This window comes from Ascidiella aspersa, chromosome 9, assembly GCF_963924565.1.
Source record: "Ascidiella aspersa chromosome 9, kaAscAspe10.2, whole genome shotgun sequence".
Lineage (NCBI taxonomy): Eukaryota > Metazoa > Chordata > Ascidiacea > Phlebobranchia > Ascidiidae > Ascidiella > Ascidiella aspersa.
In genome coordinates this window covers 19256630-19271063 of record NC_139455.1, presented here as the reverse complement: position 1 = coordinate 19271063, position 14434 = coordinate 19256630, and the positions used below count along the sequence as shown (strand labels likewise).

At 37.5% G+C, this 14434-nt stretch overlaps 1 protein-coding gene across 3 annotated transcripts in view; it reads right to left on the bottom strand.

The window, feature by feature from the left end:
• Positions 1-14434, bottom strand: part of LOC146133451 (uncharacterized) — a 35311-nt gene that overhangs the window by 3592 nt on the left and 17285 nt on the right. For 2 of the 3 annotated variants that reach the window (XM_083396429.1, XM_083396430.1), the window contains exons 40-65: positions 13874-13989; positions 13601-13688; positions 13470-13528; positions 12830-12952; positions 12007-12083; positions 11430-11586; positions 10945-11134; positions 10380-10582; positions 9987-10088; positions 9578-9746; positions 8904-8984; positions 8290-8483; positions 7860-7963; positions 7134-7474; positions 6385-6482; positions 6047-6196; positions 5720-5780; positions 5274-5401; positions 4505-4576; positions 4166-4286; positions 3795-3908; positions 3341-3423; positions 2703-2818; positions 2086-2206; positions 938-1466; positions 265-581 (exon numbers count right to left, since the gene is read on the bottom strand). In XM_083396429.1, coding sequence (XP_083252555.1) covers positions 265-581; positions 938-1466; positions 2086-2206; positions 2703-2818; positions 3341-3423; positions 3795-3908; positions 4166-4286; positions 4505-4576; positions 5274-5401; positions 5720-5780; positions 6047-6196; positions 6385-6482; positions 7134-7474; positions 7860-7963; positions 8290-8483; positions 8904-8984; positions 9578-9746; positions 9987-10088; positions 10380-10582; positions 10945-11134; positions 11430-11586; positions 12007-12083; positions 12830-12952; positions 13470-13528; positions 13601-13688; positions 13874-13989 — 3914 coding nt within the window. The remainder of the gene's footprint in view (positions 1-264; positions 582-937; positions 1467-2085; positions 2207-2702; positions 2819-3340; positions 3424-3794; positions 3909-4165; positions 4287-4504; positions 4577-5273; positions 5402-5719; positions 5781-6046; positions 6197-6384; positions 6483-7133; positions 7475-7859; positions 7964-8289; positions 8484-8903; positions 8985-9577; positions 9747-9986; positions 10089-10379; positions 10583-10944; positions 11135-11429; positions 11587-12006; positions 12084-12829; positions 12953-13469; positions 13529-13600; positions 13689-13873; positions 13990-14434) is intronic. The other variant, XM_083396431.1, reaches the window with a different exon arrangement.

The following is a 14434-nucleotide window of genomic DNA, read 5'->3' as shown; positions in this document are numbered from 1 at the left end:
TGGCAAACTGTATTACTCTGCGAAGGGCGTTTTGCAAACTAGAAAACTTCTATTCGTTTAAATTAAGGAATTCTTCAAAAAATGATAAACAGAACGTGCATATTGCCAAACTATAATTTAGATTAAGTTAAGAAAATTATCATGTAATTTTACAATATATAATGTAGCCCAGACAGGCATATACGAAGTTTAATCCCTACAACTCTAATAATTTATGTGATTACAAAATTTCGCTGAAATTATTTGTACCGAAAATGCACTGACCTGATATTGCTGGGGCATCATAGGATAACGCTGCGCCATCACAGCTCCAGGTACGATGTTGCGCGGCGCCTTGCCCAAGATTCCAGGGGCTCCTGAATGACTGACCGAAGCTTGTGGGCTCACCATCTTTGGTTGGTTCCAGTTGGGCGACTGATTGTAGGGCTGGCCGGGTTGGTTTTGCATTGGGAAGGGATGGCCACCGGAGTTGGTGGCCGACATGTCGTGGCTCTTGTTGGCTTGTTGCTGCATGTAGTTGGGCTGTTGCTGTTGCTGCTGTTGTTGCATGGAAGGGACAGGCTGATACACCGAATCCGAAGCTAAATAGAACGTGTACATTTTTGCAATGTAGTAAGGCATAAGAGCTAACCGGACACTTATTGCGGCGCAATAAGTTATTTTATGTTATGTTACAAGATTTTTTTTTTATTATAATAACGGCGTTGTTTTATAGTTGGCCTTATAACACGCCTGGACCCTTAATTTACACGGAATTTCGATCTTGTGTAACATTTGCATTAATTTTATTAAAAAAAGTTACACCAGGCCTTAGCGTTTAAATACTTCGCAAAGATCGGGCTGTGGAAAGATAACTCTATACTTTCTGTTTGATGAGCGTTAGCACGGATGGCGCAAAAGGTGCAGTTGTCAGTCACGTAGTGTAGTGTGTTCTTACATGAAAACGGCCTCGACAGCAATCCTTGAACCGAGTTGGGTCTGTTGAGTTGCGAAGAGGTCGGCGCGTTCCAGTCGCTACCGAGCTGGCCCATGATCGGCTTACCGGCGCCGCTCGACATCGAGTACTTCTGCATCTGCTGCTGCTGTTGACCGGAAGACAAGTGGTCTTGGGCTGCTGAAGAACCTCCGGGCGGAACGTAGAGGGAATGCGACGGCTTGCTACCGTAGCTTACAGACGACGGCATACCGGCTGCTTTCATGCCACCGCCACCTCCAAAGGCTTGGGAGTGCTGTTGCTGTTGTTGTTGTTGTTGTTGCTGCTGCTGTGGGAGCATTTTGTTTGCTGCGGCTGAGAAAGATGAATTTTTGGTCTGGTAGTAGGGCGAGTACTCGTCGCTGCGCGGTCGTTGGCTTGGCGGAGCAATGGGAGGGTAGGAACGCAGGTTTCCCATCCCTGTGTTGCCGGTGTGGTCGAGTCCGAGCTGGTTTGGTGGAGTGGCTGGTTTAACGGATTGCTGGTAGACGCTCTGTTGGCAAAAAAGTGGACATAGGTAAATTTAACGATTTGATAATAAAATTCAAAAAGCGTTTTGAGCGGTTTGGCGACCCTCTAGCGTGCTAGTTTAGGATCCACTTTTAATGTCCTAAAATTGGATAACTTGTTTTGAACAAAATCGTGCATATGCTGTGGTCAACACAAAAATATATAGTTTAAATTTTTTGTTTGGCAGCGCACTTTCTAAACAGATAACTTAAGCTGCACATAAACTAAAAATACTTCTGGGACTTTTTTAATGCGACACTATTCAAAGACTTTGTTGTAACCCTGTAGTTGCTGCTGGATGTTGTATTTCTAAAAAAACAACGTCAATAATTTTTTTGAACTAACCACATGTTTGTGTGTGGTTTACTGCAATTTTTAGAAAGATAATTTACAACTGAAAAAAAAGTGGTTTAATCAAGAAAACTTCGTCAACATGTTTTAAGTTTGCTGCTGCATTCTTAGATACGTCCTTAATAAGATCGTAAAAAAGATTAACCAAAGTGGTTTGAACACTACGTTTGCCAACCCGTTGTTGGGCAATCGCAAAAGTTGGCACAAAATATTACAACCCAAAAGATAAGAAATATGTTTAAATGGTTTACCTGTTGATAGGCCAGTTGCTGTGATGCGTGGATGGCGGCGGTTGGTTGGAACGAGGGACCTTGCCTCAACTGCGACTGAGGTTGTTGGGCGTAAAAGTTTCCGGAGCCTTGGTTAAGATGACTGAAAGACCAAAAAGACACTTTAAACATCATCAAAAGAGCATAACCGAATAGGTCATTATATGGAGGTTAAATCAGATGACCTAAGGACATGTAAAAATACAGAAACATTGGCGTCACCAGAAGAGCAAAAGCTTAGTGTTGGGTTTCCATACACTATAATGAAAAACTTCCAAAAAATCAAACATAAATCTTTAGGTTTTCAAACAGTTTAGTTAAAGGTTTTTTAATGTAATTTGAAAACAAAACAGTGGAAATACCATTGTCAACACTGTAAACACCACCGTACCACTGTCAACGAAGAAATATATCGAAACTTTGTTTTACTATGGCACTTTCTAAACAAAGAACTTAAGTTAGACATGAAATAAATTAAATAAAACTAGGATTAAAAAAGATAGTTTGGAAATAAATTTAAAGACTCAGATTTAGACTTTGTGGCAACCCTGCAGTGAAATAGACAAACCATGAAAGTTTAAAGCACAACTGTCACAAACCTGTAGAAGGATGTGGACTGTGGGGCTCTTGGTGCGACGTTCAACTGTTGGCTGGCAAGAGCTAGGGAGCTACCCTGCGTGACCATGCGGTTTTGGTCGACCAATGGAACGTATATCTAAACGCAAGAATAATTAATTAGGAAATTTAAGCATAACTTTAGGTGGAACAGACCACAGTCGCTTATTTTTAGAATAAAAGAAAAATTGAGATTTCACAAATGATTTTTAGATTGCCGAATTTTAAGGTATTTTTTAACAGGTGACAGATTTACCATTTTGTTTAAATTGAAAAAAAAAAAAATTCAAAACAAAAAAACGCTTGAAAAATTTTGCCCGAAATTGATCGGATCGCTAAAGACGGCTGAAGAGTGAAGAGCCTACTTTTAGTATTATGACTGCATATTGGTTCTGAGCCGACTACAGATGTTCGAAGTGGAACGCCAAGGATTGTATTCTTGAATAATTGGTTTCGAATATAATATAACGAATCAAGAATATCGAAAAATATCAGCAAATAATTACAAAACTGTTTTTGGATTGGAATCTAAGGATCCGACATTCTCTTTAAACATCCCTAGAGCCGACCCAAACGGACTTTACCAATTGGTTCTTGAAAGTAAACAAAAAAAGAGTGTTACCTGTTGAGCAGGTGACGGTGCTCCGCCATGAGGGCGAGGTATCGTGAGTTGCGTTGATCCGAGTGGAGTTTGCTGTGCCATTCCTGTATAAAAGGATTGCACGTTAGATAACTTACGTTGTTGTGATTAAAGTTATCAGTTGCCTTTAGAAACAGGTAATTGCAGTCATTGTAACTATGACAAAGTTCATAGGAAGAATAATCAACCATCTATGTATAAAAAGTGTAATCATTCTGCAATTGTTGTACCGCTATCCTATGTCGAATACAAGAAAATAATCATATATAGGGCACTGGAAATAGTATTTTACATCGCTTGCCAGTTTCAATTAAAATAGGAATATTTATCAAATGTTTTGGATGAATGTGACAATTTTAAGTTAATGATAATAAAAATACAACAAAATATTGGCAGGGTGTAACAGAGAACATTTAAGCAAAACATTTTTATTTACCGGGAATCGATGTGGCCCCAAAACCGGGAATAATTCCGCTTCTCATTGCCGCTTGTCCAGGTGCCTGTTGCTGATGATTGGGTTTCACTGCCAGACCTGGAGTCGTTGGTTTAACTGGAAAACGGGCAATGTAAAATTTAATGCGAGAAATGAAAATTTTAGATGGCGTTTAAAATTAAATTTGCTTTGTGCGGTCATAGTAACTATGACAAACAACATATTGAAGCTGACAGAACACCAGACGTCAAAACGACATCTAGGTCGCCATTCTGCTACGTTCAATTATAATCATTCCGCAAAAAGAAGCAAAAAAGTTTTGTTTTGCCCCATGCTAAGCAATAAATAGAATGCGAAAAAAACTTTGCTGTTACCTCCAGGAGACCCAACTGCTGCATTAGATGCTATGTAAGTTTGGGTGTTGTATGCTGGAGTGTGGTGCTGCTGCGACACATTGCTGTAACCAGTTGCAGAATACAAGCTTTGAGCAAACTCCTGAAATTGAAACAAAAATATGTTGATCAAATCAATTGGAGGTTAAGCTGCAAGCAATGATAAACGCTGTGACACAAACTTTATATACAAATGTACAACTAAGTTTGTCGGAAATTTAACACGTTTGGCTGCTGGTAGCTCCAGCATTAAAATCGACTGTGCAATTTCAGTGAGCTCAATTCGCAATCAAAATAAACTGAAAAAAAAAATGCACTGACTTGCATGTGATGTAGGTTAGTGGCAAGTGATGTTGTTGAAATTGGTTGCTGATAGAAAGCAGATGGGACACCCTAAACATACACACAATGAGTTTGCGTGGATTGTGAACTAGAAATATATTTAACGAGGTGACAAATCAACGAACCCGAAACATTTTTGTGGTCTTTATACCAAGGCTATGCTATTTCTAATTATGATTTGGTTATTTGATTTTTTGTGTTTGGTTGTGTATCGTATTTTTTCAAAAATTAAATATATATACGACTGTTCTCTTCGAATGCTATACTTTGAAATTTAAATGCTTGAACAGACAGGATTGTTAGTAAACTAGATGAAAAATACATGTTAACAACTTTAAATTTGCAAATTAAAAAAATTAAAATGTTGTGTGCTTTAGTTAGTCAAATACTCAAACATGTTGGCAAATCGCAGTCCATAAACCCACTTCAGCAGGGATCAGAAACCTTGATATGACTTTAGTTTGGGAAAGGGCAGTGCTCACTTGATCGCAAATTGGATTCAAGCAAGTTATCTTCTTTCCCCCATAATAAGAAATAAACTCTTTTTTCGGAGTTGTGTTTTTGTTGTTTTAATAGCTTTTTATCGTCAGATTGTTCATGTGTTTTATGTTAAGTGATGCAATGCAAAGAGAAAAAAGTATGTTTTAACATTACAAAAAATGTTTGGATTTTTGGCAGCATGATTCTAAAAGTTGGTTGTAGTATATGCCTTAAACATGCTTCAATAGTTTTAGTATGTCAAGCTAACCTGCACCGCAGTGAGCCTTTGTCCGTGCTGCATCATCTGAGAACCAGGGTAGTCCAGGTACATATAAGGACTGTTGTTGAACTGAGATGCAACAGGCTGGTTGTGGGCCTGGGTTGCCATCACAGAACCTACAGAAAACATTGTGTTTTCCGTTTAATATTCATGCAGAACACTTTTTCTTGTTAAGGGCTTTAAAACAATCGAGTCTTTGTTAGTGGTGATGAGTATGTTAAACAGTGATTAAAATACCATTTAGCTAGCATAGCACTAAGTAAATGTTAAGCTTTGTATGGTCAGAGTAACTATGAAAAACAACATAGTAAGAACTGGCAGAATAAGACATCAAAACGACATCTAATTTAGCCATTCTGCTGAATCATTTATAATCATTCCATACATAATTTTATAGCCGTTTAGAAACTATTTCAGATTTAGAGCATACTTACCAGAGTTACCAATCCCGTTTCCATGCATTGAAATAGATGGGTCAGATTGCACAACCGGACTCTGAAAAAAAAAAATGGATGGCTCCAAATTAAGGATTGTGGTTTTTAATTGCATTTGAGGAATGCACAATGCCTCTTTTTATATTAGTCTTAATATTTAGAACATATCGGTAAAAAGATAATATCAATACCAAATGTTTAAACTATTTGTGTCTCAATAATAAAATCATTTCTAGAACTTGTCAAACTACACAACCGACACAAAACATTGCACCGTGAAGATCAAACAACCTATGACAAGCATTCAAAAGAATCTAAATAGGTCACCTGAACTCTATCCTGCTGCTCTTGGCTTTTCATTTGGTTTGCGGAAGTTGGCTGGACGTTATTGTTCCACGATGAATCCTCAACACCACCACTGGCAGAAGTTGCGCTTGAGAGACGTGGCTTCCACTCAGACGACTTTGTAACACTCAGCTATAACACAAATGCATCTAATTCAATATAAGTCGCGCACAAGCAAAAAACAGCTCTCTATTCTTTCAGTGCCTCAGTTATTGGGTGTGTGTGGGGTTTGTCAAACACAACAGTTGAGTGGTGCACGATGTCATCATAGGCAGAAAAAAAGATTTTCAATATTTTTTTAAGGGTTGAATGCTACTTACTGAAGAAATGCTTGTTCTTGAAACCGGATTTTCATTCATTGAATTCGATGAACTCGCAGTAACAGTATGGAAGGAGTGACCCTCATTTGGATTAGAATCTTTGAAAAAATAGGTAAAGTTTTAGTGATAATATTTTTTAAAGGCTTCTCCTATTGGCCGCCTTTGCCCAGAGCGAAACACATACTTTTGTCTTTTATGCCATTGTGTTGCTTAAGTTAGCTGTGTTGTTTTATTGCATAGGCAGAAAAATAGGTTAACGTTTTATTTCAATTAATTGAAGCAATTTGTTTGGTAAAGATATGCTAAAATCGCAACATTTTTGCGATTGCCTTAAGTTAAAGTTGTTTCATGTTATCCGACCTACTAGAAATAAAGGCCAAATATTGAAGTTCAAGTATTGCGTAAATCGCGATATACACGCAAAGAAATAAACAAACGTATCGTAAATGGCAAAAAACATATGGAATTAATAGTCCTCTAAGCAGTGGTGGGCAGCCATTAAGGACTGCGATATAACAAAATAGAAGAAAGGCGGCAGATTTATCATTTAATAGAATTAGGGATGGAAATTCGCAGACTGTGTGCCCATATTATAATTTGTTAGTATAATTTTGGCAGGCAATTGCTGATTGGTAGACGCTGGTCTGACTGGCAAGTGCAAATTTCAATTCAATATCAACCACAAAAGTGAAGTTATTTTAGATTGTATTATGCTTATGTAAAAAATAATGATACTGATAGTTTCTCACTTAAGGGCTGGCTAGATGCAGATGACGACTCGGTCATGTTGTCCCACGCTTTACGAGCAGATTCCATTTTCAGATTTAAATCGAGCGACGGCGAGGTTGGAGTCAAACTTCCCAGCTCAGATGCAACACCACTTGCACTAGGGTTAATTTCATGCCTAATTCCATTTTTTGTATCACCGTCAAGGGTTTGCTTATTTTGGGGAGTGTGTGTTGGGGGCATAGGAATCGGAGCCGGAATGGAAGAGGGTTCGTGGGGTCCTTGGCTTGGGGTTACATTTGGATTGTTATTAATCTGGGGGGTTAGGGTCATATCTTCAAGAGGGTCAGAGTTGGGGTAAGCCCTATATAAAAGACAAAACACAACGTAGCTGTACACATCTGTTCCGGTTAGGCTTCAATATGACATGAAAACAAAAAAATGTGTAAAAACAAATTTAATATGTAAATAACAACAGAGACAGACTGATATCTGTTGAAAATCTTTTTTGGCTAATCCATGTAAATATGACTAAAACTGCACATTCCTTTCTTATACTTTTAAATTCAAAAATAACTATAAATTCAAAAATATTCTAACTCAACGACTCTTGCAAACAGCAGTCATAAAAGTTTTGCACCCATTCACAATAGCCAGAAGGCTGACGGTTAGGTTGCAAGATTTAATCACTCTGTAGTTTGCGAGTCTTCATTAAAAAACCTTGAAAGCTTGCTCAAAATACCACTCACCCCCCCATTTGGTGACCGAGAACAGTGGAAGCAGGGTTAGAAGCAGAATCACCACTGACTTGCTCATTAAAAGAGCTGTGTGGTGGCTGTGTCATCGAACCGATCTAAACAACGGATAGAGTTTGTTTTTATAAACAAATGGATAGAGTTCGTTTTATGTACTTTGTTTGCAAACAGGAAAGTTTCAGAACAATAAAATATCTTCAAGACATTTCAGTACAGGTCTGTGTTGTTCATCATTAACTTTTATAAGGCTTAAATTGTGTAAAATCAAGTGATAACTGATTACTTAAGGAATACTGGTCAGTTTTATTTTCTGCTAAAAACAAAAACTTTAGCAGAAAAACAAACTAGAGTTTGAAATTTTTTTTTTCCAGGTGTGCCAATTTTACAAAACCGTTAATGATGAGTATCAATCATAAACACTTACATGACCAAAGTTGCTTTTCGACATTGCATTTCTTGGTTGGCTTTTGCTGCTGAGCTGATCACTAACATCACTTGCACTTGTGGGTGCAGGCGTGGGGCTTGGGAATTCCCCCAGTGCGTGGTAGTTTGGCACAGCAATGTCACGCTTGGAATCCGGTGAAACACAACTTTCTGTGAAATCCGAAGATTTGAAACCTTCGAAAAAATATTCAACAGTTAAATATCAGGTCTGGTGATGGTGAGTGTACTTCATTAAATACCTATATAATGTCTCAATCAACGGGAAGCAGGGTTGAGATTAGTGAAACCCACTCACCCAACTAGCAAGTGCCCACAACAAAATAAAAATTGGTTGCAGTTATCGAGCCTATGCATTAACTACTCCTGTAAAGAATAGTGGCTGACCGGGAACTATTAAAACGCACCGATACTATAAGACAAGTTTAATCATTGGTTAACAATTTAGGCGATGATATTTGTGGCAAAGGTAGTTTTTCCGGGCGAGGAAGAGTGATTAGATTATTGTTAGAAACTTACCAGGGTAATGCTGAACAGAAGTGTTTTAATTCGCACACCACAAATTGGAATTTCTAACTACCATGCAGCAACAAATACCTTGCTCTCCAAAAGGTGAGTAAGTTGCACTTCGAAGATCTTCTGGAGAAAACAATGTTGCTGTTTGGGCAGATTGAGAACCTGGGTAAACATACAAAAAGTTTTTATTAGTGCTAGTTTGCTTTGCGGTCAGGTCTATACAATTCTTGACAAGTAATAATTAAATGTGCACTTTAGTTAATATCAGCTTGAGATTCAGAAAACAAAAACCTCTTCAAGTTATTTCAGTACAGGTCTGTGTTAATCATCATCACTCAAGCACAGTTAAATACGGCTTTCCTGATGTTGAATGCACAGTTTTTGTTGGCTAAGCGTGATGCAGCCGAACTGACCATAAAAGTAATGCAGCCAAAGCAGCATTTAAAGATAAACGCAACAGGTTTAAGTTTTAGTTAACTAATCGCTGTGTAATGTGTATGCTGTATATTTTACAGCAAATCATGACCAAACATGTGTTAACAGTTAATGTATGTGGGTCTGTATGTTAGTTTTGTTCATCCGGCAATTTATTTATTTCTGTGTACAACATCGGATCAAAGTGTTAGTACCAGAAAATAAACTCGCTTGCATACCCCATTTTTGAGAACCATGCCTAGGTTAAATAATATACAGATGTGTGTATATTTTGTATAACTTGAGTTGTTACTATGCACAATAGAAATGGCCGGACATACCTTGGTTTTGATCAGAGTCGTCAGCAATAAATGAAATTGCATTGCTTTCTTGGTGATACAGTGAGGTAATGTTTTCCACAGAGTCCGAACGCTTGACACTTTTCACACGCTCGTTGCCGATTGCACCCATAGGATTGATTCGACTTGGGCTCTGAGCTGAAGGTGACGACTAAAAGACAACTTTTTTGGTCAATAATATTGATTCTAAAATACCATGTAAATCATGACAGTTGCAGTTGCAGTTTTAACTGAAACCTTGTAATAAATTAATACTTGTAGAATTTGTCCTCCATATTGTTTCCAAATATTGTGCATAGATAGTGAGTTTTAAAAACAGACAGTATACAGCACAATATAGTATAATTTTTTATAAACAATTGTCAAATAAATTAAAATTAGACACACTTACATCCAAAAAGGCATTGATAACGTCGTTTGAAGAAGGAAGAGGAGTTTGCGAAGCTGTAGTGAGATCTGGAGTGTGCTGCACATTTCGACCAACAGAAGGAACCTGCAAAAATACATCTTTTTGAATATTTGTTATTGGCTAAAGTGCAATTGATGTGAGACAGGGAGCATATGACTTTTTCATTTGACCACACACAAGAACAGTTGCTTTTATAAGTGTTAAATTTACACTGGTTCAAAAATCATTGTTATCATTGCTACAGTAGCAAAATGTATATTTATTATTCCCTCAGTAAGTTAAATTATTTACAAGAGACAAGTTTAATTTACCCTTAAAACTTTGTGTTTTGGCCACTTTAACATATGACATGTCTACAGGTGTTACAAAAGCTACCTCGTGGTTGCAGATGGATGTTATGACACTTGTCGAGGTCATGGTTGTAGCAAAGTGGCTGAAACTGATCTTAGCCTCGGTGCCAGGTGAGTTGCGCTGCGATGACGGAACTGAGGATTCAACTCCGCTGTCGTGACTCACTTGAGGGTCCTGGCCAGGCTTTGAGGAAGACTTTTTCATAACCTCAGTTGGGTCCCAAGTGTCTAGAAATTAAAACCAAGTGTTAAAAATGTTTCTCATTCTCAATAATTATTAACATTGTGCATTAACAAATATACGGAAAAACAATTAAGATATGTTAAAAATAGAATCGTGTGATGCTAAATTGCATCTAACACTTCTGAATTTTGACTTGATTCTAGACTAATACGTTTCTTTAAATTGATTGGAATGCACGTTTTGTAATTGCTTGTGATTGCAGCATACTTAACTAAAAATATATTGTTAAACGCGAGTCAAATAGGACTGCTAACAGGACTGCCAATTTAATTACCATATAGGTCACAATGTCATATAAAAGCCACTTACATAAAATAACACTTTGAATTTAGCGTTTTACACCTACCAATCTTATCGAGCCAGATGTCACTGTTGATTGTAGCAATAGTGGTGGTTGGAACTGCTTGTTTTACACTGCCGCCACTGCTACCACTTTTAACACCGCCGAGCACTTTGCTGAGCAACTTTTGCCTGGACTGTCGTTGCTGTTCGACCTTCTGCTTTCGGTAGATCTCCATGATCTGCTGATCAGCCTTCTGCAAGGAAAGTGAAGGCTGTCAAATTATGGCTAATACAGGAAAAGAAAAAGATGATTTTTATTTTATTTTACAAACTTTCAGAACATTGTGTACTTTCTTCAAGTGATGTCAGTACAGGTCTGTGTTGTTCATCATCAAACTTATAGGGCAATTTGAAATGAAGTGGAAAGTTAATTTACCTACTACAAAACTAAAAAAAAAAATTATACTCTCTAAAACAAAAAATTATGAACTCTTGACAGAGATCCTATTTTGTATAGCATTAGCTTATTTTTTCTCAAATATTACTTACGTTATTCTTTCTGATCTTTTCTTGCTTCTTCTTTAAAGATCGTTTGGAGAGAACAGGAGTGAAGCCATCTTCCTCGTCAACGTCATCAGATCGGGGTGAAGGGTCAAGTAGCGAATTGAGCAGATCGTACTGCAGGTTAAGATCTGCTTCTTTAACCCTGCAAGGAATTACGGACCATTTTACATAAAAATCTGAGATTTCCCTTTTACTTAATTTAAATAAATAAATAAATTAAAACGTAAAAGTTAAAAAAACTAACTATAAACAGGAATTTATTTGGTTGTTAAAAGTTTTAAATAGCACTGTAAAAATTACATTTATTTGTGGATCCAAAGTTTACTTAATGGCCCATTGGTAATATAACTTAAACACCACAAGTAGACCAAGGTAAACTTTTAGTCCCGGGGTCGCATTTATTATACCCTATTCACATTTACAAATGCCTCAGTTATTGGGTGTGTGTGTGGTTTGTCAAGCACAAACGTTGAGTGGTGCACGATGTCATCATAGGCATTTTGCTAAAAAGGTGGCCTGTCTTTTTTTGTAGTATTGTGAATGCAAGAGGAAATATACAAACCTTTCAGAGACTTCTGGCAGGTCGTCAACATTTACAACTCCTGCGTAGTTGTGCAGATCATATCGTCTGAAGAGCTCCTAAAACAAAATAAATTTTCACTATACACGCTTTCCTTTTTCATCTGGGTTTAAAAACGTCTCGACTTTCGACAGGAAAACATTGCCTCAGAGGTAATTCTGTGGTTTCGTGTGTTCTCGATCAAGGTTCTATCAGAGTGGTGCACGAAATCATCACAGGCAATGTGTGCTTTCACAACTAGGGATGTCCTTGACTGGTATTAGAATATTGTTGAAATGCATTAAAGAAATCAAATTCTGATACTAAATGATAATTTTAGCATTGTCAAATGGGCAAAATTAACAGTATAAAATATCCAATGAAGGGTTCCAATTAGCTTACACCCTGACAAATCGACACTCACCAAAAATGTAGGCAGGTCGTCTGCAAATTTTCGTTCTACTGAACTGTTTTTCCACCCATGATTTAACCTGCCTTTCTATTTCAGTGCACATGCATAGATTGTTCACCAGACTATTGAATCCGCAGAACTTTTACCATGTGTGATGACTTGTTTTAATTGGTTTTAGTAAACGTTTGCTTTTTAAAGTCCTCGCCATTCTGGCGAGTTGGTGTTAGTAAGCACAGGCCCGAAGCAAATTTACATCACTAATTGGCAAGGGCAAAATCTCGATTATTACAATTCATTGCTTTAGTTAAGAAGCTTGGTAAGTTATCGGGTAACACCTTTGATCCATACTATAGTAACACCCTACCCTTCTTAAGTATGAAATCATAATTTAAGTAATACATTTCAGGGCTATACCTTGTTTTTTGCCTTTTTATCATCGTCCATTTTCTTGATTTGCTGCGTGGACGAGGAGGCGTCTCGCATGGCACCCTCGATGGCAGACGGATTGTTGTAGTTTACAGTGTGCAAAACATAAACCTGCACAGAAATCCACAAAGCAAATTACGTGCCAACAACGGCAGCTCTCAACCAGCGACATGTGCAAAAGTGTTGCTGTGTTTTGCTGCAAGTTATTTTGACCAGGCCCACCTTTGATCGTATCAGAGTGTTTCAGAGTTCGTAAAACTAATTGACATTTACTTATATTTAAGTAAACCTTTTTAAAATCAGAAAAATATGCCCTGTAATCAAACAATCTGCAAGACAGTGCAAAACTGGCATAAGTTTTCATTCAATGGTAATTATAAAAGAGTAAATTGGAAGGCTGGTAAAACTTTTTGCTTTTAAATGGTAGACGATAAGGAAACTTAAAACGCACCTTTGCTGAATTTTAAAGATTATTACAAACAAACATTTATACCCAACGACTTAACCCAATTACAATTACACAATGTGTTATTGCTTCAATCACATACTGTATTTTTAACATGTGTGAAAACCCTACTACTGAATATTTAGGTTTCAGCATTTAACAAGTTCTGCTTCAAGATCTTACCTGACTATCCAACCTGGAGCCAGAAGCCTTGCCTCCTCTATTCCTGTCATTCATACCACCTGCAATATATGGACGTTAAAGGATAAATAAAGATAACAATACATGAACGTTGTCAAAAAGACAGCAAATACCTTTTCCACCTCTTCCCCTTTGATTTGACGATCTTGAATTGGTGTGACTTCTCTGGGTGTCAGATTTTGAATTATCACTTGGCTGTGGCTGTTGAAAAATTAAACATTACAGAAACCACCCCTACAATTCGCAGATAAAGAATTATTATACAAATTTGTCTCAGTTATTGGGTGTATGTGTGGTTTGTCAATCACTAACACGTTGAGTGGTGCACGATGTCATCATAGACTAAGAATGGAAAGATTGGAAAATATTTAAATAGTTTTTAAAACCTTTCTATAATCCGGATTGTTGTCTTCGGAAGCGGTTTCCCAATCTACATCTGATGCAGGTTGAGGTGTGTCCACATCAGACTTTATATTTTGTTGTTCGTTGGCTGCAGCAGCGCCTAAACATTAGGTATTTTTTCCCAGTAATTTACAATTGTTTCAAGTCCGGCAACAAGATCTATACCGAAAAACATTTCTTTATGTAATCAAGCAAACCATTCATATTTTACCAAAACGTATATGCTATATAGGCTATTATGTGAAGGCTAGGCTCCACCACAGTATAATATCGCGTGCCATTTTTTATTAGGTTGCGTGCCACATTTGGCATACGTGCCTCATGTTGGACACCTCTGCTCTATACAGTACCAATCCTTAAAGCAGGATTATTTGTTTTATTATTCGGTTTTATCCTGCTATGTGTTTTCATCCAGACAACACTGTTATTTTAATTCCAATCATATTGACAAAGTTTGCCTTATCGGCTTCTGACTTACATCACCACATCGGGCTAGAGACTTGAGTAGTCTTTTTGCCAACTTGCAAGTCCGGAGCCAGGCTCCA